Source organism: Choloepus didactylus, chromosome Y (assembly GCF_015220235.1).
Source record: "Choloepus didactylus isolate mChoDid1 chromosome Y, mChoDid1.pri, whole genome shotgun sequence".
NCBI classification, from domain to species: Eukaryota; Metazoa; Chordata; class Mammalia; order Pilosa; family Megalonychidae; genus Choloepus; species Choloepus didactylus.
The window spans coordinates 17,265,632-17,283,660 of record NC_051335.1 but is presented as its reverse complement, the minus strand read 5'-3'; the positions used below and the strand labels follow the sequence as shown (position 1 = coordinate 17,283,660).

The 18,029-nt window shown below is 42.5% G+C and overlaps 3 protein-coding genes across 3 annotated transcripts in view; 1 reads left to right on the top strand and 2 right to left on the bottom strand.

The window, feature by feature from the left end:
- PIN4 (peptidylprolyl cis/trans isomerase, NIMA-interacting 4) overlaps positions 1–18,029 on the top strand; it is a 110,761-nt gene that overhangs the window by 70,226 nt on the left and 22,506 nt on the right. The window lies entirely within an intron of this gene.
- ERCC6L (ERCC excision repair 6 like, spindle assembly checkpoint helicase) overlaps positions 1–18,029 on the bottom strand; it is an 82,688-nt gene that overhangs the window by 54,317 nt on the left and 10,342 nt on the right. The window lies entirely within an intron of this gene.
- Positions 9,235–9,689, bottom strand: LOC119523966 (nuclear protein 2-like). Its single transcript, XM_037822677.1, has one exon. The coding sequence runs from the start codon at positions 9,687–9,689 to the stop codon at positions 9,381–9,383; it is 309 nt and encodes a 102-aa protein (XP_037678605.1). The 3' UTR covers positions 9,235–9,380.

Here is an 18,029-nt window from a genome sequence, read left to right as displayed (position 1 = left end):
TACATGGGACACAACTCCCAGGTGCGACATGACTCGTGGGGATGAGGTGTGCCCTAGCATCATGGGATTGAGAAAGCCTTCTTGGACCAAAAGGGGGAAGAGAAATGAAACAAAATGAAGTTTCAGTGGCTAAGAGATTGCAAATAGAGTCAAGGGGTCGTTCTACAGCTCATTCTTACGCATTATACAGATCTCCCTTTTTAGTTTTTAGTATATTGGAATAACTAGAAGGAAATACCTGAAACTGTTGAACTGCAACTCAGTAGCCTTGATTCTTGAAAACAATTGTATAGCCATATAACTTACACTGTGTGACTCTGTGATTGTGAAAACTTTGTGGCTCCCACTCCCTTTATACAGTATATGGAAAGATGAATAGAAAAATAAGGACAAAAAGTAAATGAATAATAGGGAGGGATTAGGGGTATGGGATGTTTTGGTTGTTCTTTTTTACTTTAACTTTTATTCTTATTCTTTTTTGTGTGTGGTAATGAAAATGTTCAAAAATTGATTGTGGTGATGAATGCACAACTATATGATGATACTGTGAGCCAATGACTGTATAGTCTGGATGGATTACATGGTATGTGAATATATCTCAATAAAATTGTATTTTTAAAAAAAGCTGGCCTGAGACACTGGAGTAACCGATGATCACACACACTACTGATTGAATTAAAAACAAGTATGGGTTTCTTGAATGGCAATTTTATATGCACATTTCCTAAGACCAAGCAATCTAATGTCCAGGAGTCTATACTCAAGAAAAAAGTGTACAAAATTTCACACAAAGGCAAAGCATTAAAATAAAATAATAGCAAAAAAAAAAAAAAAAAGAATAACCTAAATGCCCATCACAAGGGCATAGTTACATAAAAATTATGGTATATTTTTATAATGGAAACTAAAAAATACTTAAATATTTTTAAAAATGAAGTAGATCTATATAGTTAACTGACTTGAAAGGATGTCTGCACTATCATTAAGTGAAAAAGCAAAATATTAGGCATAATACATTCCCATTTGAAAAAAAGATACATGACTGTGAACTTGTATATGCATAGAAAAACGTGGACGAATATACACCAAAACATATGAGAAAACCTTGGTTTCTTAGATATGACACCAAAAGCACAAGCAACAAAAGGAAAAAATAGATAAATTGGACTTCATCCAAATTACAAGTTGGGGGCTTCAAAGGACTCCACCAAGTAAGAAGACAACCAATTGAATGGGAGACCATATTTGAATATCAGATAAGGAACTTCTATCTAGAATATATAAAGAACTCTTAAAACTCAACAATAAAAAGGCAAATAGCACAATTAAAAATAGACGAAGGATCTGAATAGACATTTCTCCAAAGATGACAAACAGCCAATAAACATAAAAAGATGCTCAACATTATTAATCATTAGGGAAATGCAGATCAAAACCCCAATGAGATACCACCTCATATAATCAAAAAGACAGATATTAACAAGTGTTGGCAATGATGAGGAGAAGTCTGAAACTTCACACACTGTTGGTAGGAATGTAAAATGGTGCAGTCACTTTAAAAGAGTCCAGCAGCTCCTCAAAAAGTTAAACATTCATTACCATATGCTCAAGCACTTCCACTCCTTGATACATAGTCGAGAGAAATGAAAATAATGTTCAGAAAAAACTTCAACACAAAGTTTTCATATCAGCATTGTTTACAATAGCCAAAAAATGCAAACAGCCCAAACATCCATCAACTGGTCAATGAATAAATAAAAATGTGGTATACCCATATGATAGAACATGATATGGCAATAAAAAGGAACCAAGTATTAATACATGCTATAACATAGATGAACCTTGAAAACCTGCTAAGTGAGAGAAGCCAGTCACAAAGGACCACATATTGTATGATACCATCTACATGAAATGTCCAAAATAGGCCAATCCATAGAGATAAAAAGTGGATTAATGGATACCAAGCTCTAGGGAGAGGGATGGGGAGGTTAGGCAGGTTGAAAGCATCCAAGCTAAGGTGTGTGGGGTTTCTTTGGGGGATAACAAAAATGTTCTAAAATTGATCATGTTAATGGATACACAATATGCTAAAAGTCATTGAATTGTACACTATAAATGGGTGAATTGTATGGGAAGGGAATTATATCTCAATAAAGCTGCTTTGAAAAAGAAAGAGAAGGGCCACAGAGGAGGAGAGAGTATGCAATAGAAAGGGGAAGAAAGAGAATGCAACAGACCCAGCAAGCTACAAAGAGAACAAGTGAGCAAGGGCAACAGAGAGAGAGAATAGGGAGACAGAGAATATAAGAAAACATATTACAGAATGACAACGTGAGAAACAGAATGGGAGTAAGACAGAGACACTGAATGTATGACAGAGAAATTGTCACAGTGTACATGTGTTACAGAGGCAGACAAAATGTGATGGGGAATGGGTTGCGAAAAGTGTTTTGACAAAAAGACAGTGCTGTGAGAAAAGTGTAAGAGGAAGTATATGTAACAAAGAGGGGCAGTATGTGTGTTTGTAATAGAGAGCATGTGGGCAAAACAGAGTATGTGTAACAGTAAGAGAGAGAGAGATCATGACAGACAATGGGCAGAAAGAGTGGTTGACAAAGAGAGGCACTGGGTGACAGAGAGAGGGTGGTTGACAAAGCAAGTGGGCAGGCAAACAAAAGACAGTGAGAGAGCAAATGGACAAGAGACATGGTGAGTACAGGAGAGAAAGTGGTAACAGAGAGATTAGATGGAAAGAGGGGGTTGGTGGGCAAAAGACAGAATGAGTGAAAGGGAAGTGGGTGACACAGGGTGGGAAAGAAGAAGAAATGGCAACAAAGAAAAGAGTGAACAACAGAGAGAGCAAGTGGGCAACAGAGAGTGTTGGTGACAAGAGGAAGCTAGAAAGAAGGTGACAGAAAGTTGGCAATGGAGAGAGCAACTGGGTGACAAAGAGAGAAAGGGTAGGTGACAGAATGAAGAAGTAGGCAAGAGAAAGGGAAAAGAAAAGACATAGCAAGCAAATGGAAGACAGAGAGAAGGTAGAAGACATAGAGGGTAGGGGACAGCAAGAGACAAGTTGTCACCTTTCTGTATATATGTTTATACTTCATGTAACATATGAAGAGAGCAAGTGGGTTACAGAGAGAGGGAGCGACAGAGAGAGAAGGTAGGCAACACAAAAAGAGAGAAAGTGGGGAACAGAGAGAAAGAGAATGGGGGTGACTGCCAGTTATCAATTTATTGCCACTCAGTTCCAAATTCATCCCTCAACACCTGCTCTACTATAATAGACAAAATTCCTTTAACCATCCCCCATAATGTTATATTTTCTCAGTAGAGGGTGCTGGAGGGACATCAAGAGGAAGGGGCTCTCCTCAAGTTTCTGGCTGTTGCACAGTAGGTCAGCAGTGTGAGGGCCAGGACATCCCAGAGGATCTTTGCCCCAGCCAGCCCTCTGCACATGCCATCCCCTCAATGACCTGGCCTGACAAAAACCTTCTTGCAGCTGTCTGTATGTGGAAACCAGCACCCGAAGGCCTCCTGCCTACTCTGGTACACCAATCCCCTCTATAGGACCCACCCCCTCTGCACATCCATGCCACTGTTTCCCAACTGCCTGCTCCCCTCGTGCACTCCATAGGGTTGCTTCCTGCTTGCCCAGTGATGCCGACTAGCACTAGCCTGGGCCAACCAGCAAGCTTGGCTATCCAATGTGCCAAACTACACCTTCTCCAAGAGGTCTGAACCACAGCCTTGGGAAGAGGGTCCACTTCCCCTCCTTGGCACTCTCCCTTATCCCTAGGGTATCATATAGAGGTTTCCTATACCTTCCAGTCCCCCATTTATGAATTTAATAATACTTTATGTTAAACTTCCACTGTTTAACACACTGTGCCGGTTTGGACATATTATGTCCCCCATTATGATTGTCCCTCATTTGTATATTGGAGGCAGATAACTTGTTCGAAGTTTCATAGGTCCACAGCTAGAGGGGAATTTTACCTTAGGACAGACCACACCTGTAACTGATTTTGATAAGATTTTGTACTTACCTATCATTACTGAAATGATTTAAGTTTTTGTGATATTGTGATGGGATGAATGTATTTTGTATATGGAAAGATCATGTTTTTTTGGGTCCAGGAGGTGGAATGTGCTGGTTGGAATATATTATGTCCCTCACAAAGCCATCATCTCTTAATCGAATCTTGTGGGACATTTGGATTAGGCTGTTTCCATGGAGATATGACTCATCCAACTGTAGGTGATACTTTTGAGTAGATTATTTCTATGGAGCTGTGGCCCTGCCCATTCAGTTTACTGGAGTCCTTTAAAAAGAGCCATCATAGGCCCAGACTGGTGCTGCAGCTGAGAGAGACATTTTGGAGATGGTCATTGAAAGTAGACTTTTGTTAGTCCAGAGTCTGCCTGGGAGAAACCAAGAGAACACCCCTAGACGCTTAGAGTGGGGCATCCTGAGAGAAAGCAACAAGAATGCACAGGAGCAGAGAGGAGTTGAAATGCAACCCAGGAGCAAAAGAACAGCAAACACCAGCCACGTGCCTTCCCAGCTAACAGAGGTGTTCCAGATCCCACTGGCCATTCTTCAGTGAAGGTACCCTACTGTTGATGCCTTATTTTGGACACTTTTATGGCCTTAGGACTGTAACTGTGTAACCAAATAAACCCCCTTTATAAAAGCCAATCCGTTTCTGGTACTTTGCATAATGGCATCATTCCTATACCCTCTAGGCCCCCATTTATGAGTTTAATAATTCTTTATGTTAAACTTCCACTATTTAACACACTGTGTGGTTTCTATCTCCTGAATGGACCCAGAATACAGTAACAGAGAGAAAAAGAGGTTGAGCAACAGACAAAGAGAATGGCTGACCAAAAAAGTCATGGGTGACAGGGAAAGAATAGGCAACAGAAATAAAATGGGTGACAGAGACAGAGGTAGAAGGGAGTAACAGAGAGAATGTGGGTGACAAAGAAAGGGGGAAGGGGTGTCAGAGGGACACAGAGTAGGGAAGATGATAGAGATGGTGGGATGACAGAAAGATCAAGGGCCACAGCGAGTAGAGAATATTGTCAGCAGGTGGGTGACAAAGAGGGAAGGGGTGTTGGGCAACAGAAAGATTCAATGGGTGACACTGAGAGAGAGAGAGAGAGAATGAGTGCTACCAGAGACAGTAAGTGGGCAACAGAACAAGGTGGGTGACAGAGAGAAATAATGGGCAAAACTGGTGATAGAGTGAGAGAGAGAATGTGTGCCAAAGAGAGAGAGAGCAGAGCACAAGCAACAGAAAGAGTACAAGTGGGCTTCAGAGTGAGAGGGTGGGCAACACACAGAGGATGGGTGGGCATTACTAAGAACATGAACGACACTCGAGAGAATGTACAACAGAGAGTGAAGGTGTGTGATAGAGGAAATGTGTGCCAAGTGTTTGTGTGACTCTAAGTTTCGGAGAGTTCTTTCAGTGTGTCTGCAGGTCAGAGGCAGAGACACAGGGAGGGACAGGGACAGAAAGGAGAGGTGGAGGGAGAGAGAGACTGAGAGATTGGGTGAGAAAGAGGAGGATTGCGCCAAAGAGCAGAATTATGAGCAATAGAGAAGGGAATACTTTGTGCAAGGGGAGCATGTGTGTGTATGTGTGTGTGTGCACTGTGTGAGAAATGGGAAGAGACTGAGAAAAAATAGGAGAAAAAGAAGAGGGATGGTGAGATATAAAGGGTCATGAAAGATGGGGAGGCGATGAAAGACAAGGGAAATATGAAAAGGAGAAAAGCAGGGATTTTGAGAGCATAAGATGGTAACTGTGAGAGAAGGAATGATTGTTGGGGGAACTGTGAGAGAAGATTGTTTGAGAATGTTCACGAGAGAGCACACAGGAGCCAGTGAAAGCAACGGGTGTTGGTATGAGAAAGACAGTCTTGGGGAATCATTGTAAGCTAAGAGAGGCCCACTTCTTTGGTTAGGGAAAGGGAGGGGAACTAAAGGTTCTAAGCCCCATTCTCCCTATTTTCCAGATGAGAAAATTGAGGTTCAGGATAGTCAAGTGACTTGCTTGAGGTTATCCAGCTAAGCAAGTGGAAGAGTCACAATTTGAACCCTAAATGGCCCAACCCACTGCCTACCTGTTTTCCCCAAGTCTTCCCTAAGAAAGTCATGTTGCGGAAGGAGCAGCAGAGGCCACCAGCCCAGCTTTGTGAAGGCTCAAGGCACACCATAGGCAGCAGCACCTGGCAAGCAGCTCTGCCGCCAAGATGCCCAAGAGGAAGTTCTGCTCCACCGAAAGCACAGGGAAGGAGGAGCCCAAGAGAAGGTCGGCAAGGCTGTCAGTTAAGCCTGCTAACCAAGAAATGGCTAACCAAGAAACTAAAGATTTACCTGCAGAAAATGGGGAAACTAAAAATGAAGGGAGTCTAGCCTCTGATGAAGCAGGAGAGAAAGAAGCCAAGTCTGATTAATCTCGTATACCATGTCTTAACAGTGGTCCCTGTTTCTTCCTTCTTGTACAATCCAGAGGAATATTTTTATCAACTATTTCGTAAATGCAAGTTTTTTAGTAGCTCTAGAAGAAACATTTTTTTTCTGTTCTCAATTCAGTGTTATTGAGATATATTCACATACCATACAATCATCCATGGTGTACAGTCAACTGTTCACAGTACCATACTACAGTTCTGCATTCATCACCCCAATCTATTTTTGAACATTTTCCTTACACCAGAATCAGAATCAGAATAAAAAATAAAAATAAAAAAGAACACCCAAATCTCACACACACACACACACACACACACACACACACACACACAAACACACTCTCATCCCACCCTATTTTTCATTTAGTTTTTTTTTAATTAAAAAAAAACATACAATAAAAGAACATTTCAAAGAGACCATAGTAACGGAGTAAGAAAAAGACAACTAACCTAAGATAACTGCTTAACTTCCAACATGTTCCTACTTTACCCCAAGAAAGTTACATAATATAGCAACATTTCTGTGAACTTGTTCCTACTATATCCATCAGAAATTAATAGACCATAGTCATTCCTGGGCATCCCCAGAACGTTAAATAGCTTATCTGTTCTTGGATTATTGTTCCCCTTCCTTAATTGCTCTCTATTGCTACTTCCCCTACATTCTACATTATAAACCATTTGTTTTACATTTTTCAAAGTTCACATTAGTGGTAGCATATAATATTTCTCTTTTTGTGCCTGGCTTATTTCGCTCAGCATTATGTCTTCAAGGTTCATCCATGTTGTCATATGTTTCACGAGATCGTTCCTTCTTACTGCCGCGTAGTCTTCCATCGTGTGTATATACCACATTTTATTTATCCACTCATCTGTTGAAGGACATTTGGGTTGTTTCCATCTCTTGGCAATTGTGAATAATGCTGCGATGAACATTGGCGTGCAGATATCTGTTCGTGTCACTGCTTTCCTATCTTCCGGGTATATACCGAGAAGTGCAATCGCTGGATCGAATGGTAACTCTATATCTAGTTTTCTAAGGAACTGCCAGACTGACTTCCAGAGTGGCTGAACCATTATACAGTCCCACCAACAATGAATAAGAGTTCCAATTTCTCCACATCCCCTCCAGCATTTGTAGTTTCCTGTTTGTTTAATGGCAGCCATTCTAACCGGTGTTAGATGGTATCTCATTGTGGTCTTAATTTGCATCTCTCTAATAGCTAGTGAAGCTGAACATTTTTTCATGTGTTTCTTGGCCATTTGTATTTCCTCTTCAGAGAACTGTCTTTTCATATCTTTTGCCCATTTTATAATTGGGCTGTCTGTACTATTCTCATTGAGTTGTAGGATTTCTTTATATATGCAAGATATCAGTCTTTTGTCAGATACATGGTTTCCATAAATTTTTTCCCATTGAGTTGGCTGCCTCTTTACCTTTTTGACAAATTCCTTTGAGGTGCAGAAACTTCTAAGCTTGAGGAGTTCCCATTCTGTCATCTTCCAGGACACTGATTCGTTGTTCAACTTCCTCTAATCTTGTACTATGAGTGTCCAGAATCTTTTTGTTGTTGTTGTTTTGTTTTGTTTTGTTTTTTACATTTTATTTTGAAATAAATTCAAAGGTATAAGAACAGTTGCAAAAACAATACAAACCCCATACATAATTTGTTTTTTAATTAGAGAAGTTGTGAGTTTACAAAACAATCATGCACAAAATACAGGATTTCCATACACCACCCCTCCACCAATAACTTGCCTTGGTATGGTACTCTTCCTACAACTGATAACAAATTCTTATAATTGTACTAATATACTGTGTGTAATTTTGTAACTTGGCTTCACTCTTATCCCTAGACATGGAGTCTGTGGACAGTTCTGAATCAAAGAATATTGTCTAATAGTTGAGGAAAACTATGATGCTGGGCAGAATGAAAGCTTTTGACTATCAGTTTGGGGCACTGAAAACACACTCCCCTGTCAAATCTTGGGTAAAATAATTACAACACACATTTAAAAAGAGTAGCATCATTTCTTTATCAATTGAGAAAAGTGAATCTCCTGTAAACCTTCCCATTTAAAAAAACCATTACAATTTAGCATGTTTTAAAAAACAAAACAAAACAAAATAGTATGGTTTAATGACATAGAGGTACTTTTCTCATTGTTAGGGGGGTAGGCATGTTTCAAAAAAGAAATTTGCCATACCCCTCTGGAAAATTTGGGGTAAAATGAAATTCATGAAATATTTGTTGCTGTGCTAAACATCATAGTACTGAGATCAAGGGCACAAGTACTGGAGTCAAATTGCTTGGTCCACTGTCTATTCGCTGGGTGATTTCTGGGAAAGTTACTTGAACTCTCTGTGCCTCAGGATCCTCTAAAATGGGGATAGCAGAATCTACCTCTAAGGGTTGTTGGGAAGAGCACTAGTGCACTGAACCTAGTAACTGTTCATACACACTGTAATTTAAAACATTCCTACTCTGGTAAACAAATATTAAACCTGCACAGTAATCTATGACATCTGGATTCAAATCTTGTACAACTACCTATCTATGTACTCCCCACTAGACTATAAACTTAAGGCAAGGATGATGCCCCATTCATCCTGTGATCTCAATAAATTTACAGACTTGAAAGTAGGCACCATAGTAACTGACAAAAACAGAAGAGTTAAAATGCTATGCTTGCTGCACTCTTTTAATTGAAAACCCTAAAAGGCATACCCACTTGGGTGTTATGTAACTGTCAATTAGTAAATTTAAGCACATAAGTGATGTCGAAAAGAAGTTCTGTTGACCACCATGGGTTCTTTTCCCCTCAGGACCACAGTTACAGCTGGAGTCAGAAAAGATACTTTTATCAGGTCTTTCGGGTATCCAGCATCAGGTAAGGCGAGTGCGTGGCCGCGGCTGCAGCTGGCACTGGTGGTGCTTACGCTGGCCGTTAAGGAGCTTCTGCGCGATCTTGTACTCGTGGCCGCCGGGCACCGGCCGGTTGGTTCGCAGTTCCCATTTGCGCCGCGTCTGGCCCTTGCTGCACCCGGCCCTGCAGGCAGGGAAGTCACGCAGGTAGTAGTAGTCAACGCAGTCATAGAGCTCCTCTTCGGTGCTCACCCGCGGCCGCGTCTCCCCAAGCAGTGGTAGGGCCCAACCCCGCGAGCGGGAAAGGGCCGGGTGGGCGCCTGCCTCCATCACCCCCCGGCTGCCGCCCTCCAGAATCTTTTTAATTTGGTCAACAGTTTCTTTAATTTCCATAAGATCATCTATTTTTTTTTAAGTCTTGCAATGTCTTCTTAATGCTCTTCTAGGGTCTTCTTGATGTCCTTTGTATCCCATACTATGGTCTCATTGTTCATCTTTAGTTCTTTGAGTAGCTGCTGTAGGTGCTGTGTCTCTTCTGATCTTTTGATTTGGGTGCTTGGGCTTGGGTTATCCATATCATCTGGTTTTTTCGTATGCTTTATAATTTTCTGTTGTTTTTGGCCTCTTGGCATTTGCTGAACTTGATAGGGTTCTTTTAGGATTTGTAGACCAATTGAAGTCCTTATCTCTAATTTATCAGATCTACAGCTTCGTGGAGTACACTTTCTCTAACTAACCAGCAGGTGGCGTCCACGAGCCACCTGTTTTCCACAAGCCAGTTCTCCCCTGCTTTGCCTTTGTGGTGAGTGGGGAAGTGAGTCTTGTGGGGTCCAATTGGTGTACCAAGCTTGCGTGTATAGTTGGTGTTGCCCGCCTTGTATATGGGGCGTGTTTCTGGGCAGTCAGGGAGGAGGGGTGGCTCTAACAATCAAATCTCCCTGGTGATCCTGGAGTTTTAAAGCTGCTGCAATAGTCTAATCCTTCAGTTAAGTCCTGACACAGTTTGTCTCTGCTACTGACCCACAAGTCCTTGGTATTGGCATATGGCTCCTGAGACTTGCAATTGGGCCCCTCTTCCAGGCTGTGCAACCCCTGGTCCTCTGTTGAGGGATGACTGTGCTATGTCACAGGTGGGTGCCGTTCCCCCCCAGGGCAGTTCTGGGCTCCTGGTCTGTGTAGGGAGGCTCCCAGTCTGCTGCAATGATGGCTGAATGGGGCTCTGTTAATTCACACTGCTCCACCTTCCCAACTCTGGGACAATCAGCTGAGGTTGCAGGGAAGGCTAATGTCCACGCCCAGTTTTGTGGTGTGTGCCTGTTATTTGAAGCACTTCTGTCACACTGGGTTGTCTGGGGCAGCTCTGGGCTATGGGGCTGGCGATGGGCAGGAGTGTTTCCTGTCCACCAGGATGATGGCTGTGAGCGGACACCCCCCTTTTCTTGGGAAGTTGTGGTGTTTAGTGAATTTTCTCAGCCACTGGATTATTGCATTTTGTCTCAGAGCTCTCTTAGTTCTGCTCTTGTCTTGACCTGCCCAAATTGCAAGTCTTTGAAGCTTTCTGTATTGGGCTTCTTAGAGTAACTGTTTTAGAAAAAGAAAAAAGGATTTTAAAAAAAAAAGGGTCCTCCTCAGAGATTTAATGGGTTATTGAAATGCTAAGAGACAAAGCAATTAGGGCCATTAAGGAAAGGTCCACAGGGCAGAGAGATCAGGTTTTCTTCGGGATTTGCATATGAGCCTCAGGGCCTGAGCTCTGCCCTTCCCCTTTCTATGTTCACCAGAACTCTAAAAATCCTCCGCTTTTATTTTGGAGTTTTTCGTGTTGTTTTTTTCTATGCCTGTCTCCTCTCTGCTGGGCTGGCTGCTCTCAGATTCTCTGGTGTCTGGTCTCAGTCTATCTATGGTTGGAGTTTGGATCAGTAGAATGAGTTTCCAATAAGGGCTGCCACTGCAGTTCTCCCTTCTCCTTCCCGGAGCTGACAGCCCCTCCTCCCACGGGACTGAGCCTGGCAGGGAGGGGTGCGGGTCCCCTGGCCACAAAAGCTTACAGATTTCGCTGATCTCAGCAGTTCCACGTTTTCATGAGTGTCGTATGAAGTATGCCGAAAGTCAGATTGCTCTGTGGTGTCCAGTCCACGCAGTTCCTGGCTTTCTACCTACTTTCCTGGAGGAGTAAGTGACTTGCATTATATTTCTAATGGACAGCACTGTTGTAAGAACATCCTCTTTTCTTTGGCTGTTAAACTCGGTTGCTGTGGTAACTAAAGGGGCCACCACAGAGTTCAGTGTTTCTTAGAAGACCAGAGTCTCATTTAGTTTTTGTCCCTATTTTTCTACTCATCCATCCATACACTGGATAAAGGGAGTGCAATCCAGAAGGTTTCACAATCACACTGTCACTCCTTGTAAGCTACATTGTTATAAAATCATCTTTAAGAGTCAAGACTACTGGGTTGGAGTTTGGTAGATTCAGGTATTTACTTCTAGCTATTCCAATACATTAAAACCTAACAAGTGTCATCTATATAGTGCATAAGAATGTCCACCAGAGTGACCTCTTGACTCCATTTGAAATGTCTCAGCCACTGAAACTTTATTTTGTTTAATTTTGCTTCCCCCTTTTGGACAAAAAGATGTTCTCCATCCCACAATGCTGGGTCCAGATTCATCCCCGGGAGTCATATCCTGCATTGCCAGGGAGATTTACACCCCTGGGAATCAGGTCCCACATAGCAGGGAGGGCAGCGAGATCACCAGCCAAGGTGGCTTAGAGACAGAGGGCCACATCTGAGCAACAAAGAGGCACTCAGGGGGAGACTCTTAGGCACAATTATAAGCAGGTTAAGCCTCTCCTTGCAGCAACAAGCTTTGTAGGGGCCAGCCCCAAGACAGAGGGCTTAGCACATCAAGCCGTCAGTCCCCAGTGTTTGTGAGAACATTAGCAACAATCCAGGTGAGGAAGTCCAACACCTCTGCATTCTCTCCCAACTCTTCACAGGGGCCCCGAATATGTATTTTTATTCTCCACCCAAATTACTTTAGGATGTGTTGCTATTTCATTCTAATCTATACAGACCTACCATAGCTCACTTCCTATTCAAAGTTCCATGTCATTGCAGTGTTTGAACAAACTGACTGTAGAAGTTATATTGTTTAGAAAATATAGATCCTGCACCAAATAAACATCTGTAGAAGAAACATTTTAAGAAGGAGATTGAAATCCCACCTCATCCCATTTTTTAAGTGTAAATGCTTTTTTTAAGAGGAGAAATCATTTGCTGGTTGTTTATTTTTTGGTACAACCAGAAAATAGTGGGATATTGAATTATGGGAGGCTTTGACTGTCCTGGTTGTCAAATTTAACATTCCATAAGGTGGCAGGTAGCAGTTTTTACACCCTATACACATACTAAATGATGATTTGGAGTCACAGTCTTGCATTTATTATGTCTTGAACATTTTAAATTACTTCTATTCCCATGTTTTTTAGTAGAATAGTTTCTTAAAACTGCTTCCTGATCTTGGCTGTCCCTGTCAGAACTGTGTGTACTCTGTAACATCCTTGGCTGTGGTCATCCAGTTTTCCTAATAACTTTGTTATATGCTGTGAAAGTTTGGAAATGTGAGTATGTAATGTGTATGATATTAAATTGTGAATTAGTGGGACTTATGATGCAACAGCTTATCAACATTTGAAGATATTGGTACTTGATATCCTCTTAGGGAAAACTTGCCTCCAAATTTTAAGCTGGAAAGTCACTGGAATAACTTTAGAAAAAAATTGCAACTATATGGTTTTTTAGATTTTCGGTACATACATTAATTGTGCACAAATTGTTCATAATGTTTGTGTGCTGATCTTCAGAACAACCAATAAAATCTCAATTATGAAAGGAAAAAAAAGTCATGTTACTAGTCTGTGCTTTTACTCCTCTATAAGACCTTTTGGTATCAAGGGGACACATTTTAAAAGCCTTAAAAACATTTTTGTTGGAAAAGGGAGAGAGAATTATTCTACTACTTCAATTCATTTCTTGAAACATTTATCATCCTTGGAGCATTTATCAATATGGAGATTGAGCTCTAATCTCTTTGCCTGGCAGGCGTCCATGAAACTAGCAAACAGTGCCCACCAAGATTATTTTGGTGCCTAATTAAGTTCTTAGCATACTGACAACTACCCTCATAGTGTCAATAACCAAGTGGCAGTCTTCATACCAGCAACCATGTATGTTAAGGAAAGAGCACAGGTTTTGGAAGCAGACAAACCAAGGCTAGAATCTTAGTCCTGCTCACAGCCCCAAGATTAAACACTACAGGTTTAATCTTGGTGGGTATAGGTTTAGCAGCAAGATTTCTGGTGATGTTCAGGAAAATGGGTCCTGTGGAAGCAATAAAGTGTAGTGGGTAAGAGTATACAGGCTATGGCCCTGACTTCAAGGGATTGAGAATGCCTTTTTGACCAAAAGGGGAAAAAGTAACAAAATTAAGGTTTTAATGGCTAAGAGATTTCAAATAGTCCAGAGGCTATCCTGGAAGTTACTCTTATGCAAGCTAGATATTCCAAATGCCCACAGTATGCCAAGCCCTATCCAACAGTAGCCCCAAAGTACCTAGGTCTCTATCTGAGATTCTTTAAAACTTTCGCTCACTAAGTTTACTTTTCAGAAACTTAAATCCACCAGTGTTCCTATGTCAGATAAATTCCCAAACCCAGAGGCAACAGCCTCTCCAAGAACATCAACCAGATACATCCACCTTCCCTATAATGTCAACACCCCTTTACAATATGAACAAGTTAGGGTGGTCACTGCCCAGATATCCCTGAACATTGAGACAGTGATCAAACAAGAGAGAGGGGTAGCAACTGACATGATAGAATTTAACAAAGGATTACAAATACCGAATCTTTATATAAATAATGTTTTTTTTTAGTTTCTAGGTGTACTAGAATAGCTATAAGGAAACAACTGACATGGTGGAACTGTAACATATAAAATGATTTGAAATTTACTCTATAGCTATCAGTTAAATTATACTTTGAGAGTTATCACATTTCTGTATATGTTATATTTCAAAATAAGAAAATAACTGAAATTGTGTAACTGTAACCCAAAACATTCTTTAAAATTTGCTCTATAACTATTTGTTAAATGAAAGTTATCACCTTTCTCTATATATGCTATATTTCACAATAAAAAAATGTAAAAAAAATTACATATTAAAAAAAAATGTATACAGGCTAGCCTGGGCTTCACCTTGTGCATCCCTTTGTTCTTTCACCAATTAGGTCCCCAGGCCCTCATCTAGAATATAACAGCCTCCTAATTGGTTTCCCAGCCCCCAATCACGCCTCCCTTGGCAATCAATAATCCATAGAAAGGAGATCTGACAACATCATTCTCCCGTTAAATCTTCAGGGATACATGTCCAAAAAAGAATAGGTTATAATCCCCTTCGGCCAGCATATAAAGCTCTCCTATTCAATTTGAGACCACTCCCTATATACTTGACTTTAGCAATAGCACACTACAAGTCCCTGAAGGCAGCAAGACCCCATTATGCCTCAGGAACTTTGCCATATACCATACCCTCGGGCAAAAATGCTGATCCTCGCACCACAGTGGCGCCCCTTAGCCATCTGGTAAGACATCTTAACACGTAGCTCAAATGTTTCCTCCTCTGTGATGCTTTCCCTTCGCTCACTGACCCACGCATACCCCGGTAGTCGGCCATTCTGTCCTCTGTGCCAACACTATACCTTGCGCATACCTGTTATAGGCTTATCAAACGTTATAGCAATTATTAGTTTACTATCCTTTTCCACTACTAGAGCATAAGCAACTTGGGAGCCGGGACCGTGTTTTACTAGTCTCTGTATCCTCTAAGCCCAGGGCTTAGTAGACCGGAAAGACTCAAGAAGGGTTTGATCAGTGGAAGATACAGTCCTGGCTCTTAAGATGCTCATACCGGAGAGCTAATTGAACAAAAATGGAGGCATTGGGGGCTCCCCGGTCTTGAGAATTCTGGCCAAAAGTCCACAGCTGATTCCCACTCCCAGGAGAGCGCGGACTCATGTCTCACAAGGCTCCGCCTCAGCAGTTTGGGCTTGGGTAGGGTCCAAGGGCCACACCAAATCCCCGAGCCCTCAAAACGGCCCACACATACCTCAAGTAATCGGCGGCCTCCTGTGGGCTCAAGGCCTTGCCCTCCGCAGAGCCTCTGGAGACTTCCATGACCCTCTGCATAGGTTCCGGCTGTCGCGGCCCGGTTTGAATTTCGCCCACTCCCGCCCTGCCCATGAGCCTTGCTTTTAGGGGGCGGAGCCAACCGCGGCCACATGGCCGACCAATCCGAAACTCCGCACGGAGGCTCCCCGCTCGTGCCCCGCCCACGAGGGTCCTGCGCTTGCGCCAACGCCCGTCGGAGCTAGCAGATGGTGATGGGCGGGGCAGGGTGGGTTGGGAGAAATCCTGCTGCGTATCTAAACCAGTCCAAACCAAGCTATGCTGCGATGCTGTGGAGAAGTCCTCCGTGTGTGTGTGTGTGTGTGTGTGTGTGTGTGTGTGTGTGTGTGTGTGTGTGCGAGTGTGTGTGTGTGTGTGCGCGCGCGCGCGCACACACGCCTGATAGGATCTCCTTCATGTTAGTAGCCCCTAAAGTCCTCTAACCGCCTGCGGCCACCTGCGCCCACAGATATCCTCCATTCTCTCTTCACCGAGACCTAGCACTGAGCATGCTTTGAATTCAGATAACCTGGGAGGCATGATCCCGGTGACTTAAACATATTTGAAGAAGGGTCTTAAGGGACCAAGCCAAAGCTCTCATTTAAGAAATAGTATTGTGGTATATGGTTACCATTTCTTCAGAAGCTCCAGCTGGGATGCAGTCACATTTTCAAAGGCAGAGCTCAGAGCTAAGGGAAGTGTGACCACTGAGTTTAAATGTCTTGCTTGGGCACCGCTAAATAGCAGGTTGTGGGCAAGCAAAAACTCCTTGTGTGTTGGTAATAGACTCTGGGATTCCTCGATTGCCAATTAGCATTCCGTATTTGAAACACACCCATTGGCCCAGACATACACCATATGTCCAGAGGATTTTGAGCTTTTCATAAAATTTGTAAGCTGTTGAAAGTTAAAAAGAGGGATCCTATGTACTGTGAACCGTTGATTGTACACCACAGATGATTGTATGGTATGTGAATATATTGCAATAAAACTGAACTTTTTAAAAAAAGAGGGATCCTAGAGAAGATAGCTGTTTTATATGACTTTGTCATGTTTATATGGCTTTAAGCCCTCTCTTAAAAGGCTTTTTAGTTTACTATTATCTCCTTTTTTCAGATGTGGAAACTGAGGCTCAGAGAGATTAAAGTGACTTTCTTAAGATGTCAGAGCTAGGAAATAGCAGAGCCAGAATTCAATACCAGGTCTGTATGGACACAAATCTGTGCTCCTTCACTGTGTCATATTGCCTATTGCTGGAAAGAACAGGGGAGTGGCAGGAAATGCGGTTGACAAGGTAATTGGAGGCTAGTTTGTGAAGGAGTTTTTTACCCTGCTGAAGTGTTTCATCGCATCTTTTCCTGGAGGCAGGCTTGGACTGGGGTGGATTCAGTGGCCAGGTACCCTGGGTACCCAAAGGATGTGTGTTGTGAGAAGATGGGCTGCTGGAAAGAATTCCAAAGAAAAGAAAAGAAAGGTGGGAGCACAACATGTTCACCTTGAGCCTGGAGAAGGCCATCTCCAGTTGTGTTTTGGCTCAGGGTCCACCATCATCACTCTTATCCTTGGAACTGTTGAGAACTTGAGACGAAGCAAAGCAGGCAGGCCCCTGATGGCTGTTGTAGGCAGCTGCCCCTCCATGGGCTCTTGAGAAAAGCTAAGGGGAACTGCCTGGAGATGGGGCCTTGCTACCACCTCCCTGCTTCCCTGCTTCCCAGCTGGCAGTGATCCCCAAAGGCCTTGCCCGCTAGGAAGGAAGGACCAACACTCTCACTGGCCTGCCCTTTAGCTACTGGATTTTCTCAGCCCCATTTTCATAGGGCCACAGGGCTTCCCCTTCCTTAAACCCACCAAAGCCCTCTAGCTCTGGGCACTGCTCTGCTCTCCCTCAGTTCCTTCTGGAGCCCCAGCTCACACCTCAGGGCATCTGTGACCCAGGAAACCCCATCTCCACCCCAGGCCCTTGGTCCTCCTTTATAAATGGTCACCCATACTCACATCCTGGAAATAAGAGAGGGGCTGAGAAGGGGTGGGTTAGAGTGGGTAAAATGGAAAAATGAATTGAGAGAATCAAAATAACAGTTATTACTATATCCTACTTATTATGTGTCAGGCCCTGTTCAGTGCACTTTACAAAAATTAATTCTCTTGCTTGTTCCCCATTACACATCTCTTCCCAGGTGAGGGCTCCTGTATCACCCTGAGCTTCTCTCAAGGGAATAGGGTTTAAAAAGCCTTCCCTAATTATTGTTAATTTTTAAAAATGTGATAATGGTATTGTTGTGGGTTTTTTTAAAAGTCCTTATCTATTTGAGATACATATTGGCCTAGTTTCAGACAAAATGGTATGATATCTGGGATTTACATTAAAATACTCCAGTTGGGAGAAAAATGAAAGGAGGATAGATGAATAAGATTGGCAAAATGTTAATAATTGTTGAAGCTG